Below are 15,422 nucleotides of genomic sequence, written 5' to 3' on the forward strand. Positions count from 1 at the left end.
AAAAATTGTTCATTTTGTACCTCAAAAGAAGGCAACACTTGCTTAAATAAGCGAAACTTCTCTTCGTGTTTCTGAATTTCGAAAAAACTCTTCGAGTTTTTTTTGTGAGGGGAAGGGTTAAGCTAAATAAAATTGTTGATATGGTAATGCAAAAAGGTAATGTAGAAGTATCTAATGCATTTCATCGAGGAATGTTTGTTAGACTCTTTGAATAATAAATTGAGAATCGCTTAATTACTTTTAAATAATTTTTGTACAAAAAAAAATTATAAGTAAGTTGAAAGGTTATCAATATGGTAAAAAAATTTAAAATTTACTTATTAATGAAGAAAATATTCAATTTTTAGAATAGAAAGAATTTATACTTTGATGTCTCTTTGATAGCTGTACTTGAGACAACAATGGAATAATACCGTGTTACTCCATCAGTTTTATACATATGTACATACATCACTAAGAAAAAAAGTATGAAACAATTATTCAGCAAGATAAGTAACATAATATACCTAATTGATGTTCTGTTGAAATACCAAAAAATTTAAACACTTTCTTCGCCTTTAAAATCTCAAGAAATTACAAAAAATGCTGAAATAGTAATAATATTTTTAAAAATTAAAAAAGTAAGAAAATTGCAAAACTATTCAACGAAATACTATAATGATTGTGATGTTCATCTAAAGAAAATAATTTTTAGAACTGGAAATAATTGGAGTTGGAAATAGCATTTTATTCCCTCAGCTAGATAAAGGAACAAATAATACGTACCTATAATAATTTTAAAAAAATGAAAATTAATCATTTAGCGAACTCTCTTCGCGCCGAAAATTCCAAGAAATGACTAAGAATACAAAAACTTCGAAAAAAAATTTTGAAACCTGTTTGAAATACTTATACAAAAAACTGGAATGTTTCAATTTTAGTAATTGGTTAGTGCTTGAATGAGAAGAAATGGAAAAATTGTTCAAGTAAAGGAATTTTTTCAATGTTTACGATAAAATGACGAGGAAATAAACTGGAAAATTTTGAAAATTGAAAAGAAAAAATGTTTAAAAAATGAAAGAGTTGAAAAAAATTGCTTACTAAAGGAAATAATTTTAGAACTAATTTTGAATATTGGTTGTTGATTGTGAAACACTTTTTTCGCACTTAAAAATGCACAAAATGACAAAAAATGTCAAAATGTCAAAAAAACTTTTAAAACCAAAACCTGAAACAAAGAGAAAATTACACTTACCATTTTAATGTACCTAAATGTTGAAATGTCCATTGAAATCAAAACAGGTCTATTCTATATTATTCTTTTTCAAAATATAATTTTGTTGCTGAAATGTCGAAGAGTTGAATAGATTCAATTTGAAGAAATGGCAAAAATTGATTCAAAAGTACTTTAAAAAAAAAAAACAGAAAAATTGTTTTAGAACAAAAAAATTGTCTGAAGCACTTCCAATCTTCGGGAAAAAAGTAGCAAAAAATGTTTAAAAAATTAGAAAAGTATGTTCCATTAAAATTTACTTGCCCTTGAAAAATCAAATAATAAAAAAAATGTCAACAGGTTGAAATTGAGAAAAAAAATTGAAGAAATTGAAAAAAAAAATGGAAAATTTGTGCAAGTTTTTTTTTGGTAATACTTAAAAATAATAAAAATTGACTATTCCAATAAACAAATTTATAAAATTTGCTTACTAATGAGTAATGGAGAAAATATCCAATAAAGAAAAGATATTTCAGATCATCAAGTGAAAACACATTTTAATAAAAAAAAAAATTATTCTGCAAGATAAGTATGTAATTAAGACGTACCTACTTGATATTGATGTTCTGTTGAAATATCAAAAAATTGAAACACTTTCTTCGCCCTTAAAATCGCAAGAAATGACTAAAAATGCTAAAACTGTACCTAAAATTATTTTTAAAAATTGAAAAAATAAGCAAATTGCAAAATTATGGTATTCAATAAAATATGGATGTACTTACTTATGATTGTGATTTTCAACTGAAGAAAATTTCTAAAACGGTTAGTGAAATGTTGTAGTTGGAAATAGCATTTAATTCCCTCAGCTAGGTAAGGAATAATGATAATTTAAAAAATGAAAATTTACTCATTTAGCGAACTCTCTTCGCGCTTAAAACCACAAGAAATGACTAAAAAATAATGTAAAACCTCCAAAAATATTTTTTAAAACCTGTTTGAAATGTGTACCTACTTATCCAAAAAACTGAAGTGTTTGTTTCATTTTAATAATTGGTTAGTACTTGAGGGAAATGACAAAAACAAAATTATGAAAAATGAGAAAAAAATTATCAAAAACTTGAACACGTAAGGTACTTTCTTCGCACTTGAAAATGCACAAAATGACAAAATGTCAAAAACACTTTTAAAATCTGAAACAAAGAGAAGATTTCACTTACCATTGTAATGTAATTATTGAAATGTCCATAAATTGAAGTATTTTTCCATTAAGAAATAACAAAAAATAAAAAATGATCAAACATGAGAAAAAATAATGAAATTGTTTAAGAAAGGAAATTCTCTCAATTTTAAAAATTTAATGCGAGTTACAGAGAAAATAATTTTAAAAATTTGCAAAAAAAAATGGAAAACTCTGTGGTTTTAAGGTTGGTGAGAAATTGTGTGTGGAAAAGAGGTATGCAGCACTCTCGTGATTTTTTCGCTCGAATCGTTTTTACGTGTACAATTGCCTCGACTTGAGAAAGTAATGGCTATGGCTGGTACCCTTTTTTGGATATGCACGAAGTACATACTTAATCTATCGGATCATCTAGCATGCCTGTAGCTGTGTTGCAAACCTATTTATACTAACGATTTCGACGTATTTGTTTATTTGTTGCAGATTTTAATAATAAAAATAGCAATAAGACTGATTCGCCGAGAGCAACGGACAAAAATGAACATTGCTCACCCCGTCGCCAGCTTAAGCAAAGCGGCGAGCCGCCTCCGCCTACGATAACGGCCTCGGAAATCCAACAACAACACCAATTAATCAGTAGCGGTACGCTGAGGCCGGAACGACCGAATTCGTTGGGTTGTACGCCGGCCCGTATAAATCGCCGTATTTTGTGTTACCATAATAATAATCTTCCGTGCAACAATTCGCCTACTGGCAATTCGTCGCCTAGTAGCATATTACCTCCAGGTAAAGGACTGTTTTTTGTTTTTGCGATATTCGAATGCCATAAAAGGGATCAAAGAAGATGTTAATGGTGGATTTTTGTATTTGTTTGTTTAGCTTGTGATAATAGCATTATAAGCGGATCGCCTAGGCTTAATCATCCGCCACCGCCACCGTCTTTATCGTCGACATCGTCGTCGTCGTATCAAAACGCTTCTCAAGTACTCACGCTGCTGGAATTACCAGAGCCCCCTATTCCGGTATCGGAAATCGGACCAATACCTCCGCCTCCTATGTTCAGTTCTCCTAGCCCGACGCCTAGAAGATTCAATCACGTTATGCATCATCAGAATTCCACGGATATGTCGTACGATGGTGAGTATTCGGTTCAGATTTACGTCAATCAGACTGTAGTCTTATTTGGGTGACTTCTTTGAGTCCAGACGTCAGATGGAGGGAAGTGTTGTCTAGAGGTTTCTTCTAAAGGCTGCTTTTTTAATCGAAATGATCTTAGGAGCTCTGGAGACAAAAGTTCAGTATACTTATTTGAATGTTTGAGAATCTGACGAATGCCCGAAAGTGGCAGACACATTGAAATGACTATTATCGTTGACTGTCAGCAGAATTCAACTGAATTTGGGCAAAAACTCTTGATTAATAATTTTTTTTCAGTATTGTAATAGTTGGACCTAAATACTAATTTTCTCATTCAATAAATGTTAATATACCTATCTAATATTTCTAATTTTTTCCGTGCTATTTCAGACGATAACGTACAGTACGGTAACTCGTACGACGAAGACTGCAACGACAACGATAATATAAATGGTGACTGTGATAATGAAAAATGTGTCGACGACGACGACGAAGAAGACAACCGCGACCGCAATCGCCACCGCCATCATCACCAGCACGATCGCAGACATATGAACGATGATGACGATGACGACGACGACGACGACATCGACGATGAATACGACGACGATGACGATGATGACGAGAATGGTTTCGCCAGCATGAAAATCTTTCACGGACCGGATCCGGTTATAGATACTTCGCGAGTTGAAAAGATCCCGGCCAAGGAGCCGAAATTCTTCGCCGTACCATTAAAATCTGCATTGAAGAAACCGTCGACTCCGACGCAAGATCAAGGCGCCAATACGCCGCCGGCTATAACGTAAGTCATCTTGTAAAAAAAAAATATGTAGTTTTAGTGGATGTATTGGAAGTTGGAAGGGTCGAAGAGTAGGAAAAGGATTACATTTTGAGCCATTCTACTTATCTATTTTGAGAACTTGTTGTAATTAGTGGACCTCTTCAAGATGATGAAAATCCAAATTTTTGAAGGGTGGAATTAAGTTGGAAGGAAATTGCAAGTTTACCTCTACCCCTCTTCCTTCTCCTGCCAATAGTACACAAAAATATGAATTTTATTTCTTATATTGTAGTCTATTTAGTCTGTTTTGCCAAGTTCTATTTCTAAAGATGATTCAAAAAGTGAAAACCGACTTGAAGAATTGAATTTTTAAAAGTGAAAATTGTTCTAAAAATGTTGAACTTTTCGAAAACTTATTTTCTATGATTTCAATTTTCCATTCAAAATTTCAAATTTTCAAATTCATTAAAAAATATGTTACAAGTGACTAAAAAACTAAAATAGAGCTAGTAAATTATTGAAAAATATATTTTCTGGAATAAAATCTGAGCCGGACGAGGCAAGAAAGCATATTTGAGCATCTGCCACTGAGGTTCTCTATAAATGGTACAAAGATTGGAATCCACAGAGAAATTGTGATAGAAATGTCAAAGATAGAACAGGTGTTGCTGCATATATTGCAAAATGGAAAAAGATGTATATACATATTATGTAGTTTAGAGGAGGGGGACTGGAGGGGTTCGAATGAGTATTTCACAGTACTGCAAGTCCTGCTTTTGTCCTGACATTTGCTTGTGCATTCTGATGTCCTGCTTTTTTTCGATATAACTTTAAATTTTTCTGTTCATATCCTTCCTTTGTAGAATTTTGGAAAAATTCATTTTGAAATTCCCAATTTATAATTTCGTAACTCAAAAATCAAAATTTGCCATTTTTTTAAAATAATTGAATTTTTGTCTTCGTTTGGCTCGGGATGAAACATATTATTATTCTCTTTTCTTTCTTATTAATAATTTTAAAAAAAACAAAAACAAAATTACATTTTGAAAAAAAATGATAAATTTGTTGAAAACGTTGTTTTGATGTAGTAAATCCAAACTTTTTCAAAAATGTTATCCCCTCCTCTTCCAAAAGTGATTTTCAAAGAATCTGTTTGAATTTCTTTAGAACAAGTACTTTGAAAAAGTTGATAACAATTTCATTGAAAACAAAAACGCTCCAGAGGAGTTGAAAATTTTGAAAGTCGAAGTGCCTTCCAAAACGGTAAAGCTTTTATCACTTCCTCCTTGACTCCCCCCTCCCCCCCCAAAAAAGAACAGGAATATCCGAAAACATTATACATAGAAGAGCGAAAAATTTGCTTGTCAAGTTTTGATCCCCCTTCCCCCGCCATCTCCCTTTCCTCCAGAAAGAAGGAAATAAATTTTGAGATGTTTACAAAATGTCTCATCAACAAAAAATTGAAAATGTAAAGATATTCTCGACTCTCACTCACTTCAAACAAATTTTGGAGTATTAGAAAAGTGAAAAATTTGGGTATGAAATTTTGCTCGCTCCCTTCTCCTCCCAAAAAAAGGCGTCAGAAGTGTTTGAAAAATTACCACTCTAAAGGCCTTTTTCATTTTCACATTTTGTTAGATACCTTATTTTAGCGTTTTCATGCACGTTGGAAGAAGGGGGGAATTGTGATATGTGATATTGGAAGTTTTAGTATCGAATTTTTTTACTCAATTTTTTGGAGCTGTGTGAATATGAAACAATTTTATTTTGATTTCAACTATAAAATCATAGTATGATTTTTCTGGAAAAAATGTTTTTCATTAGTTTCCAGAACCTGAAAAAATTCTATAAAATTACATTTTTTCAATTCATGTAAATATCTTTCTGCCTCTTGCCAAAAGCAAAAATGGAATGAATCCAAAATATTTTTGTGAAAAAATGTTTCAATGTTGAATTCATTTCCAACTTTTTTTTTCAATGTTTTCAATTTTTTTCAAAAGTTCATTTTACAATATTTTTTGCGGAGTATCATAAAATTTACAAAAAGTTGAAAACTGGGCAAGGAACTCAGGAGCAAACTTTATTTTGTCTCTCAATACAAATGAAAAATTTGTGATGAAATTTATATATGTAAATTAAATATCTAGAGCTTTTCATGTAAAAAAAAAAAAGTCAAGAAATCTAGTCACTGGAAAAATACCCCAAGTTTTCAATGTTGCATTTCCTCAACAAAAAAAATGAATCAGTGTTATTTTTTCATTTTTTGAAGAAGGGTGGGATAAAATTCCTCAAGTAATTTATATTTGTTTTGTGTGATTTTTTTCGCGGCACGACGCAGCCGGAGGTTACCGTTGGTGCCGAAGATTCACATGTGGTTTGTACTTTGTACCTCACTCATATGTACATTATTTACCAATTACCTTATGTATCATACACTTACCCATCTCTATCTAGTCTATATGGCATAAATATACATAAATTTTGCATCTTCGAAGGTAAAATTAATTATGTATTTTTGTTTTTTGTTTTTCTATCACAGCGGCTCATCGAAACCGGTCAGATTTGGTGTCGCGTTACCGTTTTCAAACGATAATAAAGAGAATGAATACTGCCACGATAGTTCAAGTTATTCAAACGGCGATGGACCTGTATTATATAGAGATGATAACGATGGTGATAGTATGTATCCTTCTCACTTACAGGGATAACCCTTGTGTGAACTTTGCCCCTTTCTGTACTCTACTAACCGAGTGATTTTTTCTTTCGACCAATTGCAGATAGATTAGCGGCCAAATTAGCTCGTAAAGATAGTTTAGCGATTAAATTAGCCTTAAGACCAGATAGACAAGAGTTGATTAATCGTAACATTCTGCAAGTACAAAGTGAAAAAGAAAGACAAGAGAGCAAGGAAGCTGTCGGCGCACGATTGATAAGGTAACCTAGAGTCGATTGATCTAATTCTCATACATAAAATGACGAATTTTATTTTTTTAAATATCTGAAGCTAATTAAATTTTTATTTTTCAAACAGACGATTAAGTATGCGACCCACTCAAGAAGAGCTAGAAGAAAGAAACATTCTCAAAAGTGAGTATATTCGAGAACAAATACTGTAGATATTCGAGTACACCTGACAACTTCATTGATCAAAATAACTAATTCGATTTAAATTCGCTTCGCAGAACAAACGGCTGCTGAAGAAAGAAAAATGAAAGAAGAAAAGAAACGCATGTTATTACGAAAGCTGAGCTTTAGGCCAACCGTTGACGAGCTTAAAGAAAAGAAGGTTCGTATCACAGAGGTTTATTTTCATACCTGCGGATGACACCTGTAATGGAATATTTTAACTAATATGGTTTATTTTCTTCGTGTTTTCGAACAGATTATACGATTTAACGATTATATCGAAGTTACACAAGCTCACGATTACGATCGAAGAGCCGATAAACCGTGGACCAGGTTGACGCCAAAGGATAAGGCGGCCATACGTAAAGAATTAAACGAATTTAAAAGCTCCGAAATGGCGGTGCACGAAGAAAGTAGACATCTTACGAGGTATGTGATTTTTTTTTATCCTTACGTTTGTGAAATTGTATAGAATTTGGAATGATTTGTCGAGAAGTATTATTATTGGATGATATCATAAATGCAAAAGCTGTGCTGTTGATGTTGATTGCGCTAATTCTCATATTAATACCCCCCTCCCTTTTCGCCCAAACATCATTAATTTAACGATACATTAATCTGCGACTAATTTTAGGATATTTTACGTACATTTGCTGATTATTTGCTTATTTATGCACTGGCTGTCATTTAACCCACCCACTCATCCCTCTCTCTTCGACCATAACTCTGCAAAATGCGCTTAAAAGCCTTGATTTTTGCATATACATATTATGTTGATGCCTGTGATGGAATTCTGTTTGTTCCTTGAATAAAAACTTCGCTTGGACGAATGACTCTGTATACTAGTAGAATGTTTTTTGTTGTACATACATATCATAAAGATTTTGTAATGTGCTTTGTGTGATGTGCTACATAGTTTGCAATCATAACTTTTTTTTAGTGTTTAATGCATTTAGCTTTACTTAAGACTTGGTGGAGTAATTATTAACTCTAACATTATTTGGTGGTAGAAGCAGGTAAGTGTATGTTATGCACTTGTAATAATTTTCTGCACATGTAATCTTTTGGCTTTTTAATTTTTTTTTATTTTGTTTGTGGAATTATTAATCAGTATCGTTAATTGCATTTTCGTGGTATTTGATTTAGTATCTAATTTGAATAATTTGGAAACATTTAATCATTTGCTTGCTTCGTGTCAGTTACGTATTTTTTTCTTCAGTTTTGCCAATACTGTTTTTATTTCAAGTTTTGAAGATTTTTCGTTGAATTTCTTACTTTTTTTTTCGTTCTAACTCAAGTTTGGTGTCAACAAATTTCCATCTAAATTTTAAAAATAATATTCTAAAATTGGAATCGTTATGAACACCCACTTGAATTTTTTAACTTCTTGGTTTTACTCATTTTTGAAAAACTGCATTTTACGATTAATTGGTTTAAATCCATTCGAAATCTTCTGCATTTCCCCTTCCCCTCTCTATAATCCACCGACATATTGTTTTCAATTATTTTTTTTCAAAACTTTCGTTTTTGAACTCATTTTGAAAAATTTTAATTTAGAATACCTCTTGATATTTTTTTCTTCAACCACGAATCAATCATTTTCAAAATGTTTTCTATTTTGAGATCAGTTTGAAGTGAAATTAGCTTTGATTCGGAACCAATTTCAAAAATTGAAAAAAATTGAAAAATTTTTAGTAAGCTGTGTTGGCGAATCATTTATATTTTGAAGAAAAATAATTTTACTTTTTTACGCTTTTCTATATGGCGTTCTTTAAATTCAGATTTAGATAAAAATTTTCCTGTGAAAAGATTGCGATTCATTATTAAATTAAAATATAATTAAGTATTATTTATGATTATTAGATGCCATGTACCTATATTTAATTTTATTTTTTTCTAATCAACGTTGAAAAATTTTCTGTTTTCAGGTTCCATCGACCCTGACATTTGCTGCTTTTGCTCGCTAGCGATCGTCATATTTCTCATACCCCTCCGTTTTATTTTTTATTTTCTAATGTATACTTCTATTTTTCTTTTTTTTAATTATAGCGAATTTTTTTCCAATTTTCAATACTCTTATTGTTTTTTTTTTTCAATTCATTGTTTTTTTGCTATTTATTTTCTTTATTTTAGATTATTTCCCCCATTTTTATCTTTTGTTTTCCCTTCTTGATTTCTTTCTTTTTTCCCCTGTCCTTTTTTTTTTCGTAGCTACGTATTTAAAAAAACAAAAAACCTTGGATATTTTTTTTTCCTACTTAAATTAGCATTGTGATCTTTGAAAGTATTTTAATTTATAATAATGGCTCGTGTGTCATTACACACGTTCACTTTGTTACGTGTGGTTTTCACGCTGGAATGTAGGTATCTGGGATACGTGATTTTTTTTCTCTCTTTGTGAACGGCGATATATGTTTTATTTTTTTAAACAATTTTCCCCGGCCCCTCAATTTTACTCGAATTATTATTATTGACTAAATTTATATAGTCGTCAAGTCGCTTATACCTTGTATGTATAATATTCTAATACACTTCATGTACTACAAACTACTTTTCAGGTAAAATCAAAATTTGAGAATACTCGAGTTCTTCCAAGTTATATTGAATTTTTTTTCTCTCGTTTTTATATAATTTTAAACGGTAACTTTTGAAATTTTTACGTGTGTTAGTACAACGTTGTTGTGGTTTTATTCTCTTTCTCTCTCTCTATTTATTTATTTTTTTTTTTGTACAATACATATCGCTCTATAAAGGTGTTGTGTATTATTTTCGATTTTTATGACACGTTGTTGTCGTTCGTCGTCGTGGTGTGTTTCGCGAGTTATATGTACACGAAGCACACCACACCGTGTATCATCAAAATTTCAAAATGTGATCGAATTTTTCTGTTATTTCTTTTTGTTTTTGTATACTTTTTTTGTAACGTTTTGTACGATTATGTTGATGATGCCGATGTTGAAAGTATATTTGTGTGTGTATGTGTGCTGATGTGTGATAGATGATTGTGTGTGTGACGCTTGCGTGGGAGTATAAATGTGTTGAAAACAATCAAACAAACGAAAGGAAAACCTAGTGTTTTTATATACTCGTGTTTTTTGGTCATTGACTTTTTCATGTGCAATATTTTCAGTAAGAGAAGGGTGATTTTTACGGGCGCTTTACCATAGTACCTATAATATTATGTTAACTGCCAAATTATTGTTTTTTTTCTTATAGTTTTAGGAGGTAATGAAAAAAAAACCACGCGATGAAATAGTTAATGGGCTTTTTTGAAAAAGTTTTTATTATGTGCCGATTATAAATCAACAATCGTGTATATAAATGTGCAATGATGTTGTAAATATACTTTTATTCGGAGTATTGATGTGTTTTTTGTTGTATATTGCGATGCGAAGATATGGGTTTCGAGATGAAGATTTTTTTCGTCAGACATTTGTTTTTTTCCAAAAATGAAAACGTGATGAAAAAGTTGAAATGGACTTACGTTGAAAAAAGTCGCTATTTTTGGACGAAACATTGGCCTGCGTTACTTTTTGCCAAAAATTGGCAAAAATTCATTTTTTCCCAAACATCACTCAAAAGTCAGAGATTGAAAGCTAGCCAAAAGCTTTCATGATTTTATAATTTTCTTTGAGATTTTTTTGCGTACTTACCTGTTTTGGTTTCAGTTTCAGTTATTTTTCAATTTTAGTTTTTTTTTTTTGGCAAAAATTATCAAAAATTACCAAACAATCTCGTTTTTTAACCAAAAAATAGCAGGAAAAAAATCTTGATTTTTTTGACAAAAATAGCAGACAAATGTCACTTTTTGCAAATATTTGCCAACAAATCCTAAAATTGTGAGAGACTTGTTTTTCTACAAAAATTCTCGTTTTTTAGCAAAATTGCCAAAGGTTTTTACTTTTTTTTTCCAAAAATTCCTCCAAACGCTTTTTTTAAATTCAAAAATTATCGAAAAGTAGATGAGTATCTCTTTTTTATAAAAGTTCAGTTTTTTGCTACAATTGTCAGAGATGTCAAAGTCTTGCTTGTTACCAAAAATTACCATTCTCGTTTTTTCGAAAATTGATAAAATTTCTTGTTTTTTAGCTAAGCTGCCTAAAAACTAAATTTTTTGACCAAAAATAGCAAAAAGTCTGGCTTTTTGTGTAAATGTCCAAAAAGTTTCATTTTTTGTCAATAATTGCCAAAAATTGTCGTTTTTCGTTTTTTTTTTCAAAAAGTTCCTGGTAGTCTCATTTTTTCCCACAAATTGCCTCAAGCCTCGTCTTTTTTCAGAAATGACCAACAGACTTTTTTTTTGACGTGGACATGTTTTTTTAATTTTCCCTCTGCTGAACATTGAGCTCATTCGATGCATATTCATAAAATCGTATCTACGAAAATTACACCTGTGGATGCATCGTATAATTATGCCATTTATAAAGTCCCCTGCGACGAATGAAATAATAAAAAAACTGAATCATACAACTTATATTATTAAAGTAACTGGAACGTTAAGCAAACATAGTACACAAAATACAAAAAGTACTTATTAAATAAGATTGGAAACAATACGTATCTATAGATAAATATGTCGTGAAAATGCACTGCTTACAATCCCTGTAAACCAGAACAGAATTGCAACTCTTTCCTTTACAAAGTATACCTACATAGAATGTTATTTAACGAAACACGACGACGCGTGTGAGCAATATGGCTCGAATTCAATACCTAAACCTATTTTATGTCCACCTTGATTGAAATTTTTGCCATTGATCAAAGCCGATAACGTGATAGTAATACCTGAAATAAACAATATACACATAAATCATTAATATTAATAAACGTGTCCGAAAAAAAGGGTGAACATTTTCAATAGATTCGATACAAACCATCCCTAAGTTTATGGGCGAAACTGAGACCAATTTGACTAGAATTATTCACTTTAGCTCGAACAGCAGTGTCACGATCCCAAGTGTATTTACAACAGATTCCAAATTTAGGATCGTTGTTTTCCTTCGAGCATGAAAATTCAACACCAGTTTCGAGGAAAGGATTCACTTGATGATAAATGTGACAGTTGTATAATTCTTGATCGCTCCTAAAACCGGACACGATGATATTACGGTGAGAGAACTACAGTAAATCATTCATCGAAGATTATACGTAGGTAGATAGGTACCAATTCGTTGGAACACTTACATTTTGCCATGAATAGCGAATTCTTTAGAATTGTATCCCACACCCATGTTGAGGCTCTTCAGTTTGGAATCCTTCGTATCGAACTTTGACTGAAGACCAAGGAAGTAACCTATATGAGGAGTAATTAAAGAAAGAAAACATTAATTAAACACGCAGCTACGTATACGAGAGGGAACGATGAAGGAACGTACCGCCATACTGCAAAATTCCAGAACTCGAAATAAGAGGCGTATAGCCCGTAGAGGTTTTAAAATCAGCATCAGTGCGGAGGGCTAGATAATTGTTTCCGTATTGTGCTCTTAATTTCCAAGTTTTATCGCTAAAAAACCAAGAGTAAAAACAATCTTTAAATAGGTATCCGAACAAAAGGGAGCATTTTTACGTGAATTGGCTCGTGTTCGAAACTTAATTTATCAAAAAATTATAAGAATTTGCTACTCTTACTAAGAAGTCTGAATAAGGGAGTAAGTATTTTCGATGGAGAATTTAGCACCTTTGAGTAAATCGCACGATGTTTCATTTCTCATCATATTATTTGTCTCCCATCTTGAGGTATTATTGATACCTGTGAAAGGTGAAATACGTAAATCAGGTGAAAATCTGAATCATTTAGTAGGTATTAGGTATAATAGCTGATCAGCGTCATGTAGACCTACCGTATTTTGGTGTCCTATGTGTAGCCTGAAAAGTTCCAAGAACTTTGCCGGAATCGATGTAAGAAGTTCCGCCGAATTCAAATTTGGCGCCGGTGGGAACTTTGGTTGTCACGTTCAATTTCACTGTATCATAATTGTATCCTTTGCTGAACAAATCTTTTGCGCTTTTACCCAAATCGTCGTAGAATGGCGGCGGCAATATTACGTTAGATGACATGTTGATTCTAGAACAAAGTAACGCTCAATGTTGGTCACCTGATGAAAAATGCAATCGATGAGTTGGGAGTTTAGGATAATTAGGAATGGTTCGGATTATCACACGGTTATTCAAACGTAGACGCGATATGTACGAGTATGAGGAGATTTTATTTTATGAAGGAAAGTTTCAAATACATGGGTTAGGTACATAGACATACCATGGTGATTTCTAATACAGATCAGGAATCGACGATACTTAAACAATATTAGATAGGTAACTGGCTTACTTACGATTCGAAAACGTAATTAAAAATGAGTAAAAAGCACAAGACTGCAGACAGAATATGTTACACCATTTTTTCCATCAAAACTTGGTCGGAATGAAGTGATAAAAATTATATCTAACGCTCGATTATTCTACAAATCGAAGTTGAGCTTTGACCAACGCGCAGGAGCAGGACTCCCGAGATTCTCCCTCTCCAGATTTTTGTTTCTCGCAGGAATACGTTCCATTGTTCGATTACTCTACAGGGTTGAGGGTGAACAAAAAACATTATTATAATAAGTTGCCTATTTTGTAAAACGAGGGAGGGAGATATTATGTGCTCAGCAAAACTTGAAATCTATCAATTTTTAAAAATTCATCAAAAATAAGAAAATATTTGAATCATTCAATTAAATGATGCGCTCAACGTTAACCCTTAGTACTCGGAAGGAGGAACAAAAAATGTTCTCATGACCAATTGCCTGTCTTCAAAATTGAAGCGGCAAACCTGATTCTAAATTTGGAATGATAAGTTCCCAAAAATCTATGTACATATACTTTGGAAACTTGCGGAAACTTTCCGTTGAGTTTCTGGAAATTTACATTTCTTCAAAAGTTCAAAACATGAGGTAGGTAGGCCATACCAACTTATTTTGAAAAAATGTCACTTTGAAAATGTCATTTAACCTTATCAACTATTTGTACAACACAATTGATCAATTTTCCATTATTACAAATTTTTTGAAAATTTTCTTCTATGTATTTTAAACAATTTTATGCATAATTATTTTGCAGAAATTAAACCACTTTTTTTTTACAATTTTCTCGCCATTTGCAATAAGTTTTCTTGTTATAAAATCCCCATGGAAATTTATGGATTTGAAATTTCCCCCTTTTTCCAGAATAGTCGAGGGGCCCGCATGAGGATCTATTGCATCCCCCGCCGATCCTCCGTGACAACTTTTTTCTTAGGGGGAATTCTAAGGAACATTTTTAGCCCTTGTCTTAAAAAAAAAAAAAAACATGGCCTCACTCACAAATTTGCAGCCATTTTAATTGGTAGGTCAGCCGAAATCGCAGATTTTGCGATACAACATAAGACTTGCATGAAATTTTTTAAACCGTACAAAGGTAGATCGAAACAGCAGGCAAAAATGTATCACCTGACAAAATTTCAAGTGCTAAACTGCCGTTTTCGATTTTTGGTGAATTTTTAAAAATCAAATTCTGGTCAAAAATGAGGGGAAAAAATCAAAATCTTACCAAATTGACCTAGAAAGCTGAAATCTGGGATATAGCCTATTTTTGACCTGCCAAATCGATTGGAAACTGTTTCATAGCGTTTAGTGTAGTTCTGGAGCCTCCAGCAGATTTTTAAAATTGGAGATTCCCACAAAATTTTATCAAATGGAGTGGGAAAGCCGAAATTCATTCTGCAAACTAATTTCAGTACGCTACGACGTTGACTGTAGGTGGGTCTCAAGTCGTTTTGGAGTCTCCAGCGACTTTTTGAGAATTACTGGAGCCTCCCATAGATTTCTGAAACTTGATATTTTCACAAAATTTCATCAAATGGAGATGAAAAGCCGAAATTTACTCTGCACTCCAATTTTAGCACACTTCAAACATTTTATTTTGGATTGATTTTTCAAAATAGGTAAAATTTCCTATTTTGTAGAGCACTTAGCTCCTTAATTTTACAAGAT

The 15,422-nt window shown here is 32.1% G+C and overlaps 2 protein-coding genes across 9 annotated transcripts in view; one reads left to right on the forward strand and one right to left on the reverse strand.

Annotated features, from left to right (window-relative positions):
• Window positions 1–10,773, forward strand: part of LOC135843216 (phosphatase and actin regulator 1-like) — a 126,764-nt gene extending 115,991 nt beyond the window's left edge. For 7 of the 8 annotated variants that reach the window (XM_065361017.1, XM_065361014.1, XM_065361018.1 and 4 more), the window contains 10 exons: window positions 2,853–3,155; window positions 3,249–3,506; window positions 3,897–4,308; window positions 6,626–6,661; window positions 6,827–6,966; window positions 7,065–7,221; window positions 7,319–7,374; window positions 7,470–7,573; window positions 7,670–7,842; window positions 9,342–10,773. In XM_065361017.1, the coding sequence (XP_065217089.1) occupies window positions 2,853–3,155; window positions 3,249–3,506; window positions 3,897–4,308; window positions 6,626–6,661; window positions 6,827–6,966; window positions 7,065–7,221; window positions 7,319–7,374; window positions 7,470–7,573; window positions 7,670–7,842; window positions 9,342–9,357 (1,655 nt within the window). In that variant the 3' untranslated portion in view covers window positions 9,358–10,773. The remainder of the gene's footprint in view (window positions 1–2,852; window positions 3,156–3,248; window positions 3,507–3,896; window positions 4,309–6,625; window positions 6,662–6,826; window positions 6,967–7,064; window positions 7,222–7,318; window positions 7,375–7,469; window positions 7,574–7,669; window positions 7,843–9,341) is intronic. The other variant, XM_065361016.1, reaches the window with a different exon arrangement.
• A 1,098-nt stretch (window positions 10,774–11,871) lies between these two features.
• LOC135844473 (voltage-dependent anion-selective channel-like) lies at window positions 11,872–13,888 on the reverse strand. The gene is made up of 7 exons (XM_065362691.1): window positions 13,743–13,888; window positions 13,254–13,477; window positions 13,042–13,162; window positions 12,789–12,916; window positions 12,598–12,706; window positions 12,288–12,496; window positions 11,872–12,198 (listed from the first exon to the last, which is right to left on the reverse strand). The coding sequence occupies exons 2-7, from the start codon at window positions 13,468–13,470 to the stop codon at window positions 12,074–12,076; spliced, it is 909 nt and encodes a 302-aa protein (XP_065218763.1). The 5' UTR covers window positions 13,471–13,477; window positions 13,743–13,888; the 3' UTR covers window positions 11,872–12,073.
• Between the last annotated feature and the right edge of the window lie 1,534 nt (window positions 13,889–15,422).

This window comes from Planococcus citri, chromosome 4, assembly GCF_950023065.1.
Source record: "Planococcus citri chromosome 4, ihPlaCitr1.1, whole genome shotgun sequence".
Classification (NCBI taxonomy): Eukaryota; Metazoa; Arthropoda; class Insecta; order Hemiptera; family Pseudococcidae; genus Planococcus; species Planococcus citri.

Excerpts from the sequence above, each read along its gene's own strand:
- LOC135844473 (XM_065362691.1), bottom strand. The coding sequence starts at position 13,470 with ATGTCATCTAACGTAATATTGCCGCCGCCATTCTACGACGATTTGGGT. Across the intron at positions 13,163-13,253 it reads ACATAGGACACCAAAATACG|GTATCAATAATACCTCAAGA; the intron begins GTAGGTCTACAT and ends CACCTTTCACAG. Across the intron at positions 12,497-12,597 it reads TTCGCTATTCATGGCAAAAT|GAGCGATCAAGAATTATACA; the intron begins GTAAGTGTTCCA and ends GTCCGGTTTTAG.